Source organism: Syngnathoides biaculeatus, chromosome 8, assembly GCF_019802595.1.
Source record: "Syngnathoides biaculeatus isolate LvHL_M chromosome 8, ASM1980259v1, whole genome shotgun sequence".
Classification (NCBI taxonomy): Eukaryota; Metazoa; Chordata; class Actinopteri; order Syngnathiformes; family Syngnathidae; genus Syngnathoides; species Syngnathoides biaculeatus.
In genome coordinates this window covers 22,566,808-22,587,036 of record NC_084647.1, presented here as the reverse complement: position 1 = coordinate 22,587,036, position 20,229 = coordinate 22,566,808, and the positions used below count along the sequence as shown (strand labels likewise).

Here is a 20,229-nt window from a genome sequence, read left to right as displayed (position 1 = left end):
TTAGACAAATGTTATTTTCTAAAATTGTCTTAAGTTAAGTCAGCTTGAGGTTCTTTATGATTCATGTCTACATTAACAAATGTTAACTATTGCATTTTTTCCACACCAAATCAAATCATATCAAATAACCGTATCGCTCCCATACTCAACTGTATTGTATCATTCCTCCCTTAAAGATATAGTTTTTTAATAGAACATTAACCTCTGCATCTAGATACAGTATGTAAGAAATCGGTGGCAGGGTGGATCAGCTGGTAAAGCGTTCGCCTCACAGTTCTGAGGACCCGGATTCAATCCCGGCCCCGCCTATGTGGAGTTTCCATGTTCTCCCCAAGCCTGCCTGGGTTTTCTCCGGGCAATCAGGTTTCCTCCCACATCCCAAAAACATGCAACATTAATTGGACACTCTAAATTGCCCCTAGGTGTGATTGTGAGTGTGGCTGTTTGTCTCCATGTGCCATGCGATTGGTTGGCAACCACTTCAGGGTGTACCCCGCCTCAAGCCGATTGACAGCTGGGATAGGCTACAGCACTCCCCGCGACCCTCGTGAGGATAAGCGGCAAAGAAAATGGATGGATGTAAGAAATCAGCCTTGTGCCAGAGATTCCCAAAGCCTGGGCACCAGCAGAGAAAACAGGCATGGGGGAACAGGCTAACTCCACAGGTTAGACCAGATTAGAACCCGGGTCATAAAACTGTGATGCAGACGCGCTAACCAGACGGCCATTGTGCTGCCTGCAACCCAATTCTAACCAGATGGGAAAAAATCCCACAACGCTAAACAGGTGCCAACAAAACAGCCCATCTTCACCTGACTGGCAAATTAAAGCAAAATTGGATGTCTGAAGAAGCTATTTCAACAGGGATTAAAACGGGGGGAAAAAGTGAATGTGTCCTGCAGCATTGTTCTAAAGCGCGTTGAGCCAATCACCAAACTGTAATTAGGATTAATTTGCTGGTGTTTTACTCATAATCCTATGGTGTAAAACTGTTGAGGGGGGAACAAAAGAGACCCACTTTTAGCATTATTCCCTGGGAGACGTTTCGTTTTTTCATTCTCTCGAGGCTATGTTAGTCACACATCAACGTGCTCTGACACATTGGAACTTCAGCGTATTTATGCAGAAAGCTAATTTTATTCTATTCCGCCTGTGACCAGCAGCGACCAAAACCAGTTTCCCTGCTGTTGGTATAGTTTGTAATTAAATCATAAACGAAATTTTGAAAGCTGAGAGTCATATACATCATGTTGAGTGATGGCAACAACACTTTTCACTGAACAACTGCATACACAAAACAGGAATCATAAAGAGACACTCGTGGCCCTTCAGGGCTACAAAAAAAAAACAAAAAAAAAAAAAAACACTCGTCCACCTGTTTGGTTGAGGAGGGAGGGTGTGGGTGGAGGTGGTGTGGGGAATCAGCGTCCGCGAGTGGGAGTGTTCTAGGGCCGCATACAAAGGCCAGAGTATGCGTCCATATAGAGCACGTTACGACAAGGTTACGGTTTTCATGAAAGTGGGCTCTTCAATGTTGAAGTGATTTACACATAGTGAGACTGCTCGTCATTATGGGTCAAAATTGATTTCCGCCTCATGCTGTGGACACACTCGCTTGTCTGTAGTAAATGATTGTGATTACAACACAATTAGGAAGGGAGGCTGTCCGAAAAGACTATTTGGGGACATGATCAACATAATACTAGATGAGCAATCACTGAAAAGTAGGGAAGGGCGAAATGATCGATTAACTTGTATGTGGGATTGTGTGGAAGTGATTAATGGCAATTGAGGAATAAATGGAATGTGTGTTAGCATTCTGAAGGAAAAAATATCTATAGCAAGTGGAACTGTCGAAAGTTGAACCACACACAGTACCTCTATCACCATTACATATACACCATTCTGCACATGGCATTAAAACAGTAATTCAGAACATGCCATGAAAAGTATGTCAAATAAATACATTTTCTTCATAGCCTTGATTTAGATTGGATGATTCAAGAGCCAATTCATTTATTTTCCCTCTGAAGCGAATTCATTGGCATATGGAACCTGGCAGCGTCAATAGGGAAAAAAAAAGCACAAGATCGGAAATATTTAGATCGAAATTAGGATTCATTGATTTTTTTGTTAAATGCGATGCGTATCAGATAGCCGCCATCGTGTGTTAAAAACACAGATGATCTATACTGAAAAATGCGCAGATACCGATACCAATATTAGTGATGATACTGGACATCTATACTCTACTCACAATGTTGAAATAGATTTATTTTATTCTTTCACACTCACCCAATTGACTTATTCCAAGTGTTACACTGATGTCATTTATTTTAACAAGCTATACTTACAAACTATTTTTGATCCTTGCCACCGGTGGGCACAAGCACATCTTGTCTGTTCTTCATTGCTTTTTGATCCTTCTTTGTTGGTTTTCATCACTTTTTTCTGTGGGGTCAGTGGATTGTAGGCATCAAAAATGCTAACTGGAATTTTTACATTTGAACGATTCCATTAGAATTGGAATTTTTGTCCCCGTTCCGATCGATTCTCGATGTTCAACCCTCGTTGTCATTTATTTTAATAAAGTTAAAACACACTTTTGTTCGCCGTTGCTCACAAACCCATCTTCGTGTACCTTTTTCTTTGGTGGTTTTAACTACTTCTTCGTTGATTTTCGCCATTCTCTTTTGCAGGTTCAGCGGACTGTAGGCATCAACACTGGAAACTCTTTTTTTTTTATTTGGAAGATTGCAGCAGATTCCAAACGTTAGTGCAACTTCCAATCAATTTAATTGAGTAATACCGATGCCCAACCCGAGTGAAGCTACTCCAAGATCATGGATGCTAACAAAACACATTATGATCACATTATGGATGATGTATTCCACGAATTGCAGCAAGCACTGGGTTTTGAGCCCCATTACACACGTGACTTTACAGGTACAGTGGTGAGTTGCATTTCTTCGATGGTCTGGAATAGTAGATAATGACATGTCCATATTCTGTTAATGTTTTATATTTTACAATGAAATGTGTTCATAATGTCTTAAATCGTTATTAAAACATATTGTGATCTGTGTTACCATGAAAGTGAAATCTTGTAGACAGAAACCCACTTTTTCCACATTTGTCCATGTGTTCTGCAGGTGAAACGGCGCTGCAGGTCACTCCATGAATATCTGCTAGTTTTATTGTATTTTGTTTGTTTCTTGTTTGTTTTTGTTATTTTAACCATTCTTTTCATATAAATAATGCAGGCATGTCGTTTATTGGGGCTGCCATTCAGTTACCTAAGCATGTTAGGTATACCTCTTAAATATTGTATAACTAAATGTGTTCTTTATTTCGTTCTCTGTAGCATTATAGAGGAAATCAGTTGAGTAAGGGAATTATCATTTCTATTGAATGCTTAAGTTAACATACATACACAATATAGTCACACTGTTCGGACACCTCTTAATCATTAACCCCAACCATGACAAAATGTACCGACCAACACAGGACCCAGCAGGAAGAACACTGCATTATCTGTCGCGCCGGCAGTCTGCTTCCCAGTGAGCTCAGCCTGGCAACCAAAACTAGTCTCCTCAAGTAAGCCCTGTCGTTCCTTGTTCTCTGTCCTCTTCATCTGTGCCCCCCACTTTTTGAAGCTATTCAAAATGGCCGACCGACCATTTTACCTTATTTTTTTTAGTTTCAGATTTTTTCTATTTTTAGTTTTTTCAGATTATGAAGATGACTGATTTAGTTAACCTGCTCGATTCAGAATCGGACACTGATTGATCCCCCTCCCCCGGTTCCTTCCCTAGTTTTTGAAGTCCAAGTCAGTTTTTGACATGTCTCTCCCCTTCTCCGGCCCCTTGGCCATCTATCTGGGAGTTCCACAGTAGAGGCACCCACGTAAAGGTTGAATTCTGTCCTCTCGTTTTATTCCCCCTGTTAAGTCCCTTAAATATTCTCCAGTTCCCTACCTGGTTTCCAGGCCTCAGTCATGTCCATCCAAAACAACCCTTTGCCATTTGTGTCACCTCCCTGAGTCCCTATGCACGCTGCTGCTCTCGTACCCTTTACCTCCCAAACCTGAGGAAGCGACTGCAGACCTCGTTCCAGCAGGTGTGACAGGCTCCTGTTCCAGCTCTCTGCACAACGTCTTGTCTTGTTTCTAGTTTTGGTTTAAGGTTTTCTCTGCTCTAACTGGTTGTTGGACTATAGTTTGCCGTTTTTTTTTTTTAATTAAATCTTGGTTTTTTTTGGGGGGGGGGTTTCCTAGACTCCTGCGTTACCTGCCTGCTTCCATGCAATTGGGTCCTCCACATCTTCGCCTCGCCTTACTCCCCTTCAGTAGCCTCAATGGTGACACTAAAGGCATTATCGCTTGTGGTCATCGCTTTCTGAGTCTTTTTAAAAATTTGAATGTCTATGTTTTTTCATCAGTACCAACCCAGCCAAATAGTACAATGATAAGTGTTACTTGAAATGTACATTAAAAGAGTGTGTGGGGCATTTAATCAGAATTGAGCACGGAAACCTGCAGTATAAATCCAGCCTTAGTATATCAAGGAAACTGGGGGAATAAATAATTCCATATCTCATTCCTTCACTGGTTGTGTATAATGCTGTGATGCTGTTGTGTGTTTTAAGAGCTATACCACGAGGATCATAGCAAACCTTGTTTACATGTTTTCAGAGGGAACTGCATATCATTAACATACTCGATCATTTCATACCCATATTTTTGTTCAGTAAAGCTACATGCATGTGTGTGATATCCAGCTCTGCTAGGTTACTGCATCCCCCAATGGGAAGTCACACAGAGCTCCCCTGACTTTATTTAGTTTACAGTAAGACTCTGCCTTTCTGAATTTGCCGCTTCTTTAGGGTGGCGCGTGCGTTCTCTCCCCCCCCCCCCCCCCCCCCAGAAAACAAAAGGAAAAAAAAAACAACGGCTGATTTGTATCTTATAACACACTTGGAAAGAGTTAAGGCAGTACCATGTGCTGTGCGTACATTGGAGGCTGTCGCTCCAAGTCAGATGTTCCTTTCCAACTGAACCTGGATTAAAATGGCAGATTTCTGTCCAAATAAGATAGAGAAATCTATCAATGGAAACAAAACACTACACTAATCACTTTAGACTAATGTGCATATTTTTGCTAACAAAGATACATAATACTGGCATTAAGTGTCATTATAATTATTCTCCCCATGTGACTTGACACAACTTTCAAGGCCTTACGATGCGTCAAACCCACACCTTGAATGCAACAATCCCTAGAGTGACTTTCCTTCTCGCATCTCACTGTCTTTGTGTTTTCCCATGCACGATAATGTCGCTGCTGTCGTGAACTCGGCTCACTGCATGACAACCCTTCCAGCAAGAATCCATCGAATACGCAGCTGTCACACATACACCTTCACAAGAAAGAAGCCACTTCACAGCCCCTATTCAATTAAAAAAAAAACTTACTTTGAGAATTAGTGTAAAACATTAACCAGATAGCAACCTACAGTACATGGAGATATAAGACAAATATTTCTGGCCACCTTAATAAAGAGGGTTCACCATGTTCCAAATTGTAATGCTTATTTTTGATAAGTCATAATTTTGCATAAACCAACTGGCAAGTGTCAGTCATATATTTACAAGGGCTGTGTGTACGAATTTGTGGTGACTTGAATTGGAATTCATGTGAATGTGGGAAGGCGATCATCAAATCAGAGTTTTTGGACTGGAATCAGAGCCAATTTTAGAATATATACTGCAGTACTTACTTTATTTTAACAAACACTGCAACTGCTGGCGCACTGCATTTGCTTAAAAAATTACAAAATATTGTATTTCTTCATTTTTAGCCTGTGTTTATGGTTGACATGATTTTGACGTACTGTGCATAATTTCTGGGAAGCTGTAGTGCGTTCTTGCAGTTGGTTAAGATTCACAGAAGCAAATAGCCGTACCCCTCCATCAAAATCCTAGCATTATTAGGCATCCAACAGCCAAGCATGAAGAGCCGCATTGATATTAATGGAAACACAACAACCGAAGCCAGAAAGGAGGTATCGCTAGAGGGGGTGACCGCGGCACAATAAATGGGGGAAAGTTGATCCATAATAGAGTGGCAGATGGCAAGAGGTAGGCAGCTAGCGAGGCAACTACGAAGTAGACAGCTGTTTCCAGGCATTGAAGATTTACGGCACTGACACTCGCAAAACCAACCTAGGTTCTACCTTTAGTCACGGTATGGCAAAGGATCCTGGTTAAAATAAGCTATTTTACATTAAAAATAACTTACGGAAGGGAGAAGAGTTAGCCAAAACTCACCAGCATACTCAGTTTCCTGTTTAATTAATCATTTCCAAAAAAAACAGATTTTTCATTTGTTGGACTATGACGTCTTTATTTCAGAATTGTACAAGGATTAACAATTCGATTCTGATTTGGAAGTCATTTGTGAAGAACAAATCGGGACTAAGGAAACCTTAATATTTACGGTGTTACTGGGATACAACGTTTCAAGTTGCAGGCAATACTAGTTTGCACATCAGTGTAAAAATAAAGAAGTCATTCAGCAAAAGAAAGCCTGCTCAGTTTGCGTCTTACTAACTGGTTTTCATCTATGTAGTTATGGTCTTTCAGTTTTTTCCATAGAAGTATTTGCCGTCATTATTACTTGACTACAGCACCTTCCAAACAAATTTGGGTTACATTGTAAAAATTTATGTTGGATCACCACTGGAGGAAGAGAAATTTGGCGCTATCACAGAATTACTAGTACTCCCATTTAACAGGCCATTGCTAACCACAACACAGCTTGATTCCAACTAGCTAGCTGCTTTACATTTCCCCTCTTCACTGTATCTAACATCTTTCGACACTGTCTTTTTTTTTTTTTTTTTTTTTTTTTTTTTTTTTTTTAAATCGGCCGATAATTGGCATGAAATCATTGGTAATGACATCACTGATTGGCTCTGAGAAAGACATTTACTCCGCGTCGACCTTGTGGACAGTATATCTGAATCCAAAAGCTTTAAATTAGTACTATTTATATAGTTTTTTTGTGTTTTTTTACATAGTACTGTAAATATCTGATGGCCAATAAAGTCATTAAAAAAACATGGTGCAATGGGAACGGCAAGATGGTTAGAAATGGCTGGGGAAAGGAAAGTCTGGGCATCCTTGCTAAAGGTACTACTCCCCCTCCCATCCAACCAACCCAGATAAGAGATAAAAGATGGATGGATTTATATAGACTCATTGGTCTATTGTGTGATTGGACTGGTGATTGGTTGAGTTTTTTTTTTTTAACTCACTGATCGGTGATCAGCCTTAAAAATCCTGATTGTTTAAGGCCGATTTAAAGGGCTACTGTCATGAAATGGATCATTTTTAGTATGTTATTAATGAAAAAACGTCAGCCAATATGGGCCCATGCGTTTTTTCACCACAAAACATGATTTTGATGTATACAGCTTTTTGTAACTCCCGCCATGAAATTCCTCTCAAGGGATTTGTTTTTGAGAAGAAGCAGGAAGTGACATAAAGGACAGCGGCGCCCCCAAGTGGACTTGTTTGTTTCCATTAGTTTTACCTCCGGGAAGGTAGCTTGTTGTTCCTTTGTGTTAGCCAAAATGCCGGCTCATTGCATTGCTGGACATTGCTTGAACACTCGGGAGAATGGATTTACCCTTTAGAAGTTTGCAAGAGACCTGGTTCGTTGTGTAAAATTGATTGCATGGGTGCAGAGGACAAGAGCTTCGTGGGTTCCAAATAACAGGTAGGTGTGTATACAGCTACGAAAAAAAAAAATAGTTTGTGGCAGACTATGTAATCGGTCTCTCATAACGTAACAAAAGATCCACATACGAAATATGTCGATGTACGCGTCGGACGGCGTTGGGCTGCTGACCAGACAGCGGTGAGTGTGAAGAACCCAGCCAAGAATGCCTCACTCAGCCGCGTGTGCGCCGTAATGCGCCCTGGCTCGACGGTGTTCAACGAGTACTGCGGCGGCTATGAACATACCCCTAAAAGCAACACGTCTCGGCTCCATTATATGCCCCCATGGCGCCGAAAATCAGCCACAGCCTGAGGCGCCGCGTTCGGCGGTCACAGCTTCTGCGAAGGCTGCGCGTCGGGCTTTGCGGACGGGACGGCTCTAAAGAACCCAGCCGCGAATGCCTCACTCAGCTACGTGTGCGCAGGAAAGCCCCCCGGCCCGATTGTGTTGTTCATCACGTACTGCGGTGTCTATGAACAACCCCCTAAACCAGCACCGCTCAGCTCAGTCATAAGCCATACCGTCCGGCTGCAATGAACCGCGATGGCTCATCTCCGCCGCGAAAGTGGATTGGACGGGGATGGGGTTTGGCCGTGATCGCAAACCATCTGAATATGGCTCGAAACAATAGTGTAATATTGCCCCGAGGGCTCGAAACAATAGTGTAATATTGCCCCGGTAACATCACTAGGTTGTGTGTCAGAAGGGGCGCATTTGTCTCCCATAGTTTGGGTGCACCTCGTGTTTTCATAGGCGAATGTCCGGTTGACATCACGTCATGCAGCCAATATGGAGACCACTGACATATCGTACAATGAAACTTCTGCAACTTTGCGCATGGATGACGCGCTCTCCGTTCACATTTATTTTTTCGTATAGACATTGAAGTGAATAATGTTATTTGTATTTTTCATTACAATCTATTGTAGAATATATTATAGGGATGACACTTGGGCTTTAATAATCACATTCAGAATACTGTGCAGACCCCATGTGGAAATTTACCATTGCAGGACTAATAAAGACTTTTTGTGTACTGAATGTTAATCAGTTAAAATCTGGAAGACATATTTCTTCTGAGATGCTTCGGAGAAATAAGAACAGTTCAACTATTCAGTCAGGAATTTCGTTTGACTTATGGTTTACCTGTATTTACTCAGAATGCCAATTATTTGTTGGCTGGGGCATTGATGCAGACAGATTGACAAGATGATACAAACACGACCTATTTAAACAACAGCAGCTGCAAAAAGTGAAGTACAGATACAGCATTTTTGTATTATTATTCAAAGACGAGTCAGACTTCAGGACAGCATCTGAATTTAACACAAAGAGAGGGAAGGACGAAGGGAGAATTGAGTGGGGGGGAAGTGGGGTATCAGCTTTCTTGTGGAAAGTAGACAAGATGTGACACGCAAGCACAGCCACACACAACTTGTCTACCATGCTATGAGGCCTTCAATTAAATGGAGCCTCCAACATCCTGGTGCACAAGCCTGGACGGGACCTGGCGCGGATGAAAGAGTGGATCCATCTCAAGTGAAATTGGGCGGGTGGGTCCACACCAACCCCTCCCAACTCAGCTAAGTCCATTAGTGGTGGGAGAGCCCTACTTGTTTGACAAGTAATACCAGCTGTGACACTGAGCACAGACTGGCTGTGTGGTGGGGGGACGCGGGGGGAGATGAGTGAAAAAACAAAACAGAACAAAAAAACAGATAACATCAGATTTAGGGCTATTGTCTTTTTTGGTGGGGTTTAAGCACAAAAACTACAGAGCAAGGGTGTGCAACATGACCTGTGAGACATTTCTAGCCTAAAACAACATTTGATTTGGCCTGCCATTCAAATCTAAAAATAAATGAAACCACACTTAATGTGCAAAATAGAAAGTCATTTGATTGTTACTGTATGATTGTTTTGGGGTTGTTTTTTTTTTTTTTTTTTTTTTTTAGTACAGCCCTCAGAAGACTTTACAAAAACTGAAATGGCATCAGCTCTCATCTGTTGGGTTAGGGTTAGGGTGGGCCAAAAACATTGTTCAGTTTTTATGTTCATGGCTATCCAATATCAATGCACTTTCATAAATACATTATTCAAATGAGGCTTTGCAGTTTCTTGACAGTCATCGCTCTGATCATTCAAAAGTAACCTCGAGCTGGACTGAGGCGACAGCCATCTGTTGTGTGCACTCGCTCACACATTTACACCATGACTCCTAAACACACACAGAGCAGCACGCAGGGCCGTAAAACTCTGACCTCGACCCGGAGTACTTCTCCACCATGGGAATCAGCAAGGGTTATTTGCAAAACAAAAAACTAATTTGATTCCTCGCAAATAAACTGAGTGATAGGTGCTACTTAGGCATTAAATTAGAGCAAAAACTGAGGAGGAGGTCAGAACAGCGAGTCCAGCCCCCGAGCTTCTGCAGACTTTGCTTATTAATGGGTGGCAGAAGGACAGAATATCATGCTTGCTACCTGTTGGCCTGCAGGCGAAGAGCTCCGTTAACTATATATATATATATATATATATATATATATATATATATATATATATATATATATATATATATATAATATTGAGCTGACTGTAGAACCAGTCCCTGCATCCATACCATATGCTGCATTCTCAAACCATTAGAACCTGCACCGCAGCAGCCCCTTGATCTTTTAGCGGAACTATCAAAGCCAGACCCGTCAAAGCCCCTGATCGTAATCCCAGTAATCCAAGACAGGATGTGCAGGAAGATCCATCCTGCTGCATTAAAACGAGTGAAACCACACGAAACTGAAGACGGACAAAAGGTAAAATCGTAGCCTGGACCCATGCTCATACAGTTAGGTAAGACTCAGTCACAAATGGGAGATGTCATATTATGATAGACATTAACAAGTCATGTGCTGTCTACAAACTCCAATTCCACTGAAATTGGGAGATTGTGTAGCCCAAAAACTGTATACAATGATTTTCAAATCCTTTTAACCTATATTCAATTCAATACACTCGGACACAAGATAGTTAATGTTCAAACTGATAAACATCATTGATTTCTCACTCATTTTAAATCTGGTGTCTGCAACATATTCCCAGAGAGCTGAGACACGTCCATGTCTACTATTGTGTTACATACATCACTTTTTACTTTTAACAACTCTCAATAAGCATTTGGCAATAGAGGCCACCAACTGTTGAGGCTTTGGAGGTAGAATTCTTTCCCATTCTTGCTTGATGTACAACTTCAGTTGCTGAACAATCTGGCGTCTCCGTTATTGTATTTTGCACTTCATAATGAGTCACACATTTTCAATGGCAGACAGGTTTGGACTGCTGCCAGGCCAGTCTAGTACTTGCACGCTTTCTACAAAGCCACGCTACTGCAAAACCTGCAGAAAGTGTCTTACCGAAATAACCAGGGCCAGATACCCCAGAAAAAGATGTTGCTTAGATGAAAGCATATGTTTCTTTAAAACCTGGATGTACTGTACCATTCGGCATTAAAGGTGCCTTCACAGAGGTGCAGTTACCCGTGGCATAGGTACTAACAAATACCTGTAATAATCCCCTATGCTACTTTGTGAATTTTGCACTGACAACAATCTGGTTCTTTTTTTCCTTGCTCTGGAGGACACACGATTCCTGATTTCCAAAAAGCTTTTGAAATGTGGACTGTGGAAATGTGGTGCGTTTGAGGGATAAGATGTAAATGGGCGTGAATGTGTTCTCTTGCAATACAGTACTTAATTGTAAAAATGGATTACTATTAAAATGTTTTCTTGTATCAGAATGTGTTAGTTAAAACACTGTACGATCACTGATATGGAATTTATGGATGAAGCATAGATAAATTATTTTGTTTATAGTCTGCCAGAGCTGCGAAGAATGCAGTTAATCTCTCTTTTCACTATCATTCCTGTCATACTGTGTTCCTTGTTTTTGTTGGCACATTAAGAAAAATCCTGTTTTTTTGTTTTAATTCCTCGTTTAAAAAAAAACACCTTTCAATCAAAAAGTTTTTCCTCACGTTATTGAGATTGTAGAGTGAAAGCTTCAGTCAGCTACTACTGTGGACTGAATGGCAACAATGAGGATGCCTGTACTTTGTAGGGGAAAGTCCATCAGTAACATATTGGGAAAAAATTGTTTTTGGACTGATGAACTGAACTTTGAACTACTTTTTGTCGAAAAATGTACTTTCCCAACACCCATCCTGTATTTTTCATTGCAGTTTTAGAAAAAAACAACAGCAAAATAATAATGATGAGTAAAAAAATAATAATAATAATAATACCAAAACTGCAATGTCATCATTTGCCCGCACAGTTGTTAAAGTGGTAACCCTCACCCTATCTTTCAGGGATGCTCCTTTTGTACTTAAATCACTCCCCTGTTTCCAATTAACCCGTTCACCTGTGGAGCTTTACAAACAGGTGGGGGTTTATTTTACTATTCTTCAACTTTCCCAGTCTTTTGTTGCCCCTGTCTCAGTTTTTTTTGCTACATGTTGCAGGCATTAATATTAAAATGAGAGAATTTATTCCCAAAAACAATAATGTTCATCAGCTTAAACAATCTATTTTTTTTCATTGTTGTTGTTGTTGAACATAAATTGGGAAGGATTTGTAAATTACAGTGGGGTTTTTTTGTGTTAATTTACATTTTACACAACATCCCAACTTCATTGTAATTGAGGTTTGTATGCAAGTCATCCAAGGGCCATACACACCTATGCAATAAAAATAAATCCTGTTTATTATCAAAGTTATTGATTGTGTAGTGGTTGATTTGCCTAACATTTCACTCAGTACTGATGAAAGTGTGTGGAGGGTTGTCTGACTCTGTGAGCCTTATGATTGACTGGTGACTAGTGGAGGGTTTAGTCATCTGGGATGAACTCCAGTTCCTCATAAACCCTGAACAAGAAAAGTGGTATTGAAAATGGCTCAGGGATGTTTATTAGTAGGCATTGAGCTGTAGGGACGTTTTTGTGAGGAATGGAGCAAATGCTCTTATGGCTGATACGTTGCCCAACCCGAAATCAAACCCAGCACAATGAGTTCAGTTGCCTCGTGGTGGGTTGATGTGTGTTCATTCCAAAGACAACCCGGAAACTAAATGAATCAAAAAATGGGGTGGAGAGGGGGGGGGGTACGTTAACATTCAAGCGGGTTTAAGTCAAATTAATAACAGCAAATATGTACTACATTATAAACGACCTTTTGGATGTATGAGGGGTAAAATGAAAACAATAGGCTAAAACCATTTTCAAGTTAAGTTACGTCGGCACCTGCGCGCTCAACGGGGACATTACCCCGACCTGTGGCCGGCGAGAGCACACGGGAGTCGGGACGCACATGAAGTAACTTCAGGATGACACCATTTCACGTTTTGAAATGTCAAAATATGTCTTACCTTGGCAGAGAATGGTGGCGAAGAGAAGGACCAGGGAGCCCAACAAGTGCATGGTGGCGAGTCACACGCGGGGGTCCTCGAGGTACAAGAAAAGAAAAAAAAAATGGATTCGCACGACCAGTTGTCGTTGATGAAAAATGTAGTTTGGTGTTCTTTTAATTATCCTGGAAAGCGGTGGAAGTAGTGGAGATTTCTGTTGTTGTTGTTTTTTTTTTCCTCGCTTTGTTTGAATGTTTTTGGGCTGTTTTGACAGGGGAACGTCGCTCACGAACTCAGTCAGGGCTGGAGCCAGTTGTGCTGGAACAGGTAATGGAGAGTGGAGCGAGGCAGGAATGGACAGAGAGAGGAGGGGGGAAGAGTGCCAAGAAAGGGTGGGGGTTGAGGGGGCACATTGTCTCTGAACCACGCCCCCTCCCTTCCTTTCACCCCTCACACACACCCTCTCTTCAAACTGCCCCCCCCCCCTTCAAACAAGTGCTCTTCTTCCACAATGCCCCCACCCACCTATTCAGTTCCACCCCAATCATGTTCCCCTCCTACCTTTCCTCTCAATCCCTTCACACTTATCTCAAATATTTCTTTATTTTAATTCTTTATCAACAAGCCCCCGCCCCCACTACTACCACACGCACCCACAATCGCACGTAGAGATGGCGGGAATACAAACCGCCAAAATATGAAATTCAACAAGGAGGAGTACCGCCATTCAAACCGACAAGTGGGTCGCCCCCTTGCTTCAGCTAGCTTGTCATTTCCATGTTTAAAAAAAACACGCTGCATCTTCGAGATAACTGAGGCAGAGAAGTAATCCAAAGTGATGTATTTGTTCACTTTGCCGACAAAAGTAACACGCTGCGACTTTATCGCTTCCCTGCCGAGTAGCGACACAATTATCAGAAAATACAGTCGGCCCATAGCGAGATTGTAATAGAGTAGAAACGCCTTGAGAATTCATAGGTAGCGCCGTCTAGTTGCTCACATGGGGTCTTTATTAAGACACTTACACACCGAGCAGACAGAATTGCGGCACAGTGCTAGCTTGGCCATACTTAGCGCTAGTTGCTCATCGACCAAACGTGTTGTAGCCTGGTGCTTTTTCCCGCTGGTTTGGATGTCAAGTACGCAACAGCTCGGCAATATATAGTTACTGTATGTCCAAATAAGATCAACTTTTTTTCCCCAAATTAATACTAATGGTTTGTCATCTGTTATTTTCACACATTAATAACCATTTTAAAGTATTGAAATTAGCTGGAGAGAAAATCTGTTGGACACTTGAACTGTCTGAGAAGTAGGAAAACTCCATGTTTATGTTCCAAGGGCATTAATTTCACCCAGTGTGCCTCATGGGCAGCGTCCCATTTCTGGAACATCATGATTTTCACGCATTATATCCTTCAGTCTATCAAAATATTTAAGTGTTTTAACCTGAATAATTTGGTGTCAGGAGAGGATAACTCTTCGGTCAAAATTAGCACGGAGTTATTTCCCTTTCCTTCCTGAGCCAACATTGCTGCCTCAAGTTATCATATAACTTAACCATAAACGAAAAAGAAGTGTTATTTCCTTGATTGTGGCCTGTTAGGAGATTTACTTTTATCTCAATAAGGCAAAAAATTGCCACCCTGCCCATGAATGTGATAATGTTTTGTTGAATTTTTTCTGATAGAACAGTGGTGTCAAAAGCCCCGGGGGCCAGATCTGGCTGCCACATAATTACACCTGTGTCACGTTTATCCACTTCATGTTCTTCTGTACCAACATTTCACATTACATATCTTTGCTTTTAATAACATTGAGGAATAGCAAACGTTTTAAAATAAGTATGGACTAGTCAGTTTATTTTATTTGAACGTGAAATTCATTAGGGGAAGTTGAATTTCATTGGCTTGTCGAAGGTGTCCGTCCACCCAGCAAGTGTGAAATTAAACAATGTAACATTTTGTCGGCTGCCCATTTTTGAAACGTGTCTGTGAGTGAGCCGTTCTGCTTTTTTCGTGTCACGCGTGTCACAACTCAACTAGTTTCCATAATGCCGGTGCCACACAGCTTTTCTCCATCCATGACACGGCAGCCAGGCTGAGAAGAAGCTCTGCAGTTATCAAATAATAGTCAGACTACAAGGAAGCGCATGTCCAAACCGAAATGTAAGCAGTGCTGCAGTGTTAGCACAAATTGCACTGAAAAAAAAAAGCACTCAGGTCTTCTTTTATTCACAATCTGTTAGTGGCTGCTTAGATCATCACAATCCCCAAACAACACCATCGGTCATCATGATAATGAGTCGGTACTTTGGATTTTCAATAGTATTTCTGGGCAAAAATGTGATAGATGAAAGGAGACTTTGGTAAGTGCCTGTAATAGAGGCAGTAGCACTCGAGGTATGGCCTCCGTTTTTATGGATTACTGTTTTTAGTAAGACAGAAATGGTCACACTAGAATGTTTTCAAGATACTTCTACTCAGAGAGCATTTTTCAAGTGTTTGTGTTCCCTGGCTACAAAAACACTGCTTTGAAAGTACCAAAAGGATAAAACTGCAGTTAATAACAATATTTAGCCAATGACCACTGGACAACAAATTTGTGACCTATAAAGCTTCATTCGAACAGCTGCCATGTCACAAATATCTCACCTGGATCTACCAGGGTCTGATGTTGACGCGTTACCATCAAACGTAAAAACAAAACTTGGATAACAACCCCAATAAGAAAGCCCTTGTTTTCTTTCTGAATACAGTATTTTCACTTTTTTTTTTTTTTTTTCGCATCAATCATGGGTGGAATCTCTGGAAGGCATACCATTGCAGATTTTTAATTATGGTCATCTGGAAATTTTAACTCACCAATTACCAAGCTGAGCTAATGGACCTTTCCGACCTGTCGATCACTCGTACAATAAAAGTCAATCAGAAAGCCACGTTGTCTTAAACCCTGGCTTGACACTCCCCTATTGTCGTATTGTCCCACAAGCAATGCTGGTTGTCAGTAGTGTGCGCTTGGAAAAGTTAATGTTATGAAGAAAATGTTCCGGGGATGTGCTTGGGGAACGTGCAATTCTGATGAAAGATATCCCGCTAGGTTACAAGGGGCCAGTTGATTCATTTTCCAAAGCCTAAAACCGAGTTCACGAAGTGTCTACGATGGATTAAGGCTCGCGGAAGACCGCACGTACATCTAAATGTGAACTATATCAACAAACACAAGGCTCCATGTTTGAAGGTAAGTGAGGAAGAAGTAACTTCTCTGACTTTGATTTCATTATTATCAGCGCTTTATACATTGCAGGAGAACAACTTTCACTTTTTTTAGGGTATCACTGACCTGCTGAATGAAGTGTGTAATGTTTTATCCCAAAGAGTCGGGTTCCTGATACATAAAGCCGCGATGTCATGAAAGAGAAATGTCTATTTCCCTATTTGTATCACATCAGACTTTTAAGACAGAGCACTGGGTTCGATTACGAGCCAAGTGAAATTAGTACACCCACTCACTTACAAAGACTACAATGATATTATTCATGATCTTTCCAAGTAAAAAGTACTGACCCTGCTTTATATGCGCAGTATGATTCAACAATTCTATCCTGTTGGATTTCAATATGAAGTTTGTCAGGCGTCAAACTTTTTTGCATCGATCGCCAACATTTCGCTGTAACTCTGACATTGCGTCCTGCTCAGTCCAAAATCTTAATTCCGTGTGCATATCCTTGCATGAAATAGTTGAGACCTCTCTGTAGAACCATCTTGGACAAGTCTGACACACTTGACAAAAAACATACCCGAATATTATCTGGAATTCGCAATAGAGAATCGACTTCAAACATGTTCTGTTCAATCGCCATTTTCGAAGCTTGTGGGACATGGCTAAGGGGGCGGAGCTTAAGATCGCTATCGGAAAGGTCCATTATGCTCAGTGTCATGCACATTATTTGGCTACGTGGTTAAAAAAAAAAAAGACAAGATCAAATAAGCAATAACTTGTTATAATGGAGTACTGTGAGACAGCGCCACAAGCTATAAACACATTGTTACATTAGACTAAATGATTCATTGTGCTCAGTTTGGCGTCTACGGTGGTTGGTCGTGGAACACAATGTATCAAATTGTGCGAAATGGAAAAAGTACAATATATTGTTTTACAGCATCATATGCTTATACTGTACAGGCTTGCTGTTCAGGGCATCTATATATACAAATGATCAATGGCTGGGGGTACATTAGCAACTCTTAATTTTATGTGATGGTCCAGTCCAGACGAGTTTAACAGGTTGCGTAGCGTGCAGCGGACTTTAGGGTTAATGGCACTGATATTAATGCACCCACACGTCATATGTCACAATACTTCTTTTACTGTCTGCAAGCAACAGAGGGTGTTCTACCAGGATACAGCAGCCAATCATATTACACTGGAGAAGGGTGTGTCCTAACAGGAAAATGCATTGGAATCCTAATTATTCATGTCGAAATCCCAATAACGCGCCAAATGTCTGATATGATACATGCGCTTTCCAGTTTGTGACACTTGTAATTCGTTTTGGTTTTTGTTCTTTTGCATCCATCCATTTTCTGAGCCGCTTAACCTCACAAGGGTTGCAGGAGTGCTGGAGCCTATCCCAGCTGGCATCGGGCAGGAGGCGGGGTACACCCTGAACCGGTTGACAGCCAATCACAGGGCACACAGAGACAAACAACAGTCGCACTCACAATCATACTTAAGGGTGATTTAGAGTCTCCAATTAATGCATGTTTTTGGGATGGGGGAGGAAACCGGAGTGCCCGGAGAAAACCCATGCAGGCATGAGTAGAACATGCTAACTCCACACAGTCGGGGTCAGGATTTGAACCCCGAACCTCAGAAGTGTGAGGCCAAAGCTCTAACCAGTCACACCACCGTGCCGCCCCTTTATTAATTTGTTTCCTGAAATGTAAATGTCTTTCCGCTTTCATTATTGTATTTTCCGAAATGTACAAAATTCTCAAAATTTGTTATACTGTTCGCCACTTTCCAGCCAGCGTAGGTGACACTGATTATGTGTGTGTAGCTAATGTTGTGACTGGTAATCCGATGTTAGGAATTATGTCATAGGGGCTTTCTTTTGTTTCCAAAAAGGAGGCGTGGTGTGTGTGGGCGGTTGAACACCTGGTGCCCGCAGACGTACAGACGCACACTTAGCGTACACGCAGCGGGGTTGACGTATCGAAGGAGGCTTTCCGCCTACAGGCAGCTGACAGAAGGTTCATGGTAATTAGGCTGTATAGGATGGGTCCAACGTTAATCATAATGAAGACATTTCCATATTAATAATTCAATGCTAATTAATAATTGAGCGCACCGGTTATATCTTCTGACTTTTTCATACAGCAAGTACATTACCAAGCAGGACCAAAATGATGATAATCCATTTGAAAACTCTTCTAATTATTGAAATTAACATCTTGCGCCAAGGCTTCCTCTGAAAAGTGCTTCCGCCAAAGTTGATGAACTTGCAGCTTGTAAAATTTTGAGTTTGTGCAGTCTTTTTTGTGTGGAAAATATGCTTTAAATTCTGTTAAAATAAAAAAAAGCTTTGATGTTATATAGTGTACATATTGAATGTTGATTAACTATCTTTGTGAGATATTTTGGTATTCATTAATCAGACAACTTTAATAACCAAATTAACCTCTGTTAATAGATGACACTAATGTCAAGGCTTCCTCTGTAAAATGGAATCATCAGTCAATCACCTTAAAGCGCATAAAAATTGAAGTTGGATGAATATTGCCATAAATGTTGTAGATATTTTCAATTTTGTTGAACATTGTAAGAGAATAGTAGAGTTAAAAATCGTCCAATATTCATTATGGATACAACAATTAGTATATCCACTGAACAGCCCAGTCTTTTCTCCATCCATCCGTTTTTTGGAGTTGCTTATCCTCACAACGGTCGTAGGATTACTGTAGCCAATCCCACCAATCTTTGGGCGGGAGTCGGGGTACACCTTGAACTGGTTGCCAGCCAATCGCAGGGCACATCCACAACGTTGGGGCAATTCTGAGTCTCTAATTGATGCATGTTTTTTTGGGATGAGGTAGGAAATCGGAGTGCCCGGAGAAAACCCACGCAGACACGCGGAGAACATGCAAACTTCACACAGGCGGGGCCAGGATTTGAACCCCGGTCCTCAGAACTGTGAGGCAGACGCTCTAACCTGCTGCTCCACCGTGCCACTCAGTCTGAAGTCTACGTAACAATTAAAGACTCAATAAATTACAGTTATCACATAACTGTGGCCTCTCTGAGCTTCCCCACCTCATCTTTAATTTATGACTGTAGTCCTCGTCTGGTCTTTGGCATAGTTACAGTATTTATATGAAATGATTACTGTAGTTTTATCATTTTCTTGTATCCTTTACTCAACTGACATCTTATGCTCAAAGCTTGTGTATGTTTACAAACATATTTAATTTAGCTGTTTTGCTCTCCCTATGTGGTTTACATTTTCCTTTTGATTTTTTTTTCACTTTGTCTTAAAGATGTGGTTAGAGAAGTTAACTTCAATGTTAAGTCATGTTTTGCACTTTTTGATGACTTTTGAGTCCCATTTGTTTGGTCTGCTTGAGAAGAAAGAGCGGTGAGTGAACTGTGAGGTAAACAGTTTTGTTTGCTTCTTCCGCCAGGCCATATGTTTATAAAAGTGTATTTTAAGTTACACTTGTTGCAGATTTCATTTTATAGTCACATCAATACCAAGATTGAGATATGACCAATGGATGTTGGATCTTCCAATATTGTTTCAGGAAAGCACTTATAACCCAAGATAATTTGTTAAATGTCAATGCATCCAAGTTAGTGTAAAGGCTAGTTTGTGATTAGTTGTTCTTCCTCGGATGCGGTGGTTTCTTGTGTGCATCCATTTTCTGTACCATTTGTCACTCGGGTCGCGGGAATCCTGGAGCCTATCCCAGGTGTATTCGGGTGAAAGGGAGCCTACACTGAACTGGTTACCAGTCAGTCTTAGGGCACATAAAGTGATAGACAACCATTC

The 20,229-nt window shown here is 41.1% G+C and overlaps 1 protein-coding gene across 1 annotated transcript in view; it reads right to left on the bottom strand.

Annotated features, from left to right (window-relative positions):
- Positions 1 to 13,625, bottom strand: part of LOC133504850 (CD166 antigen homolog A-like) — a 74,524-nt gene extending 60,899 nt beyond the window's left edge. Inside the window, exon 1 of the mRNA XM_061827520.1 lies at positions 13,200 to 13,625. Coding sequence (XP_061683504.1) covers positions 13,200 to 13,251 — 52 coding nt within the window. The 5' untranslated portion in view covers positions 13,252 to 13,625. The remainder of the gene's footprint in view (positions 1 to 13,199) is intronic.
- Between the last annotated feature and the right edge of the window lie 6,604 nt (positions 13,626 to 20,229).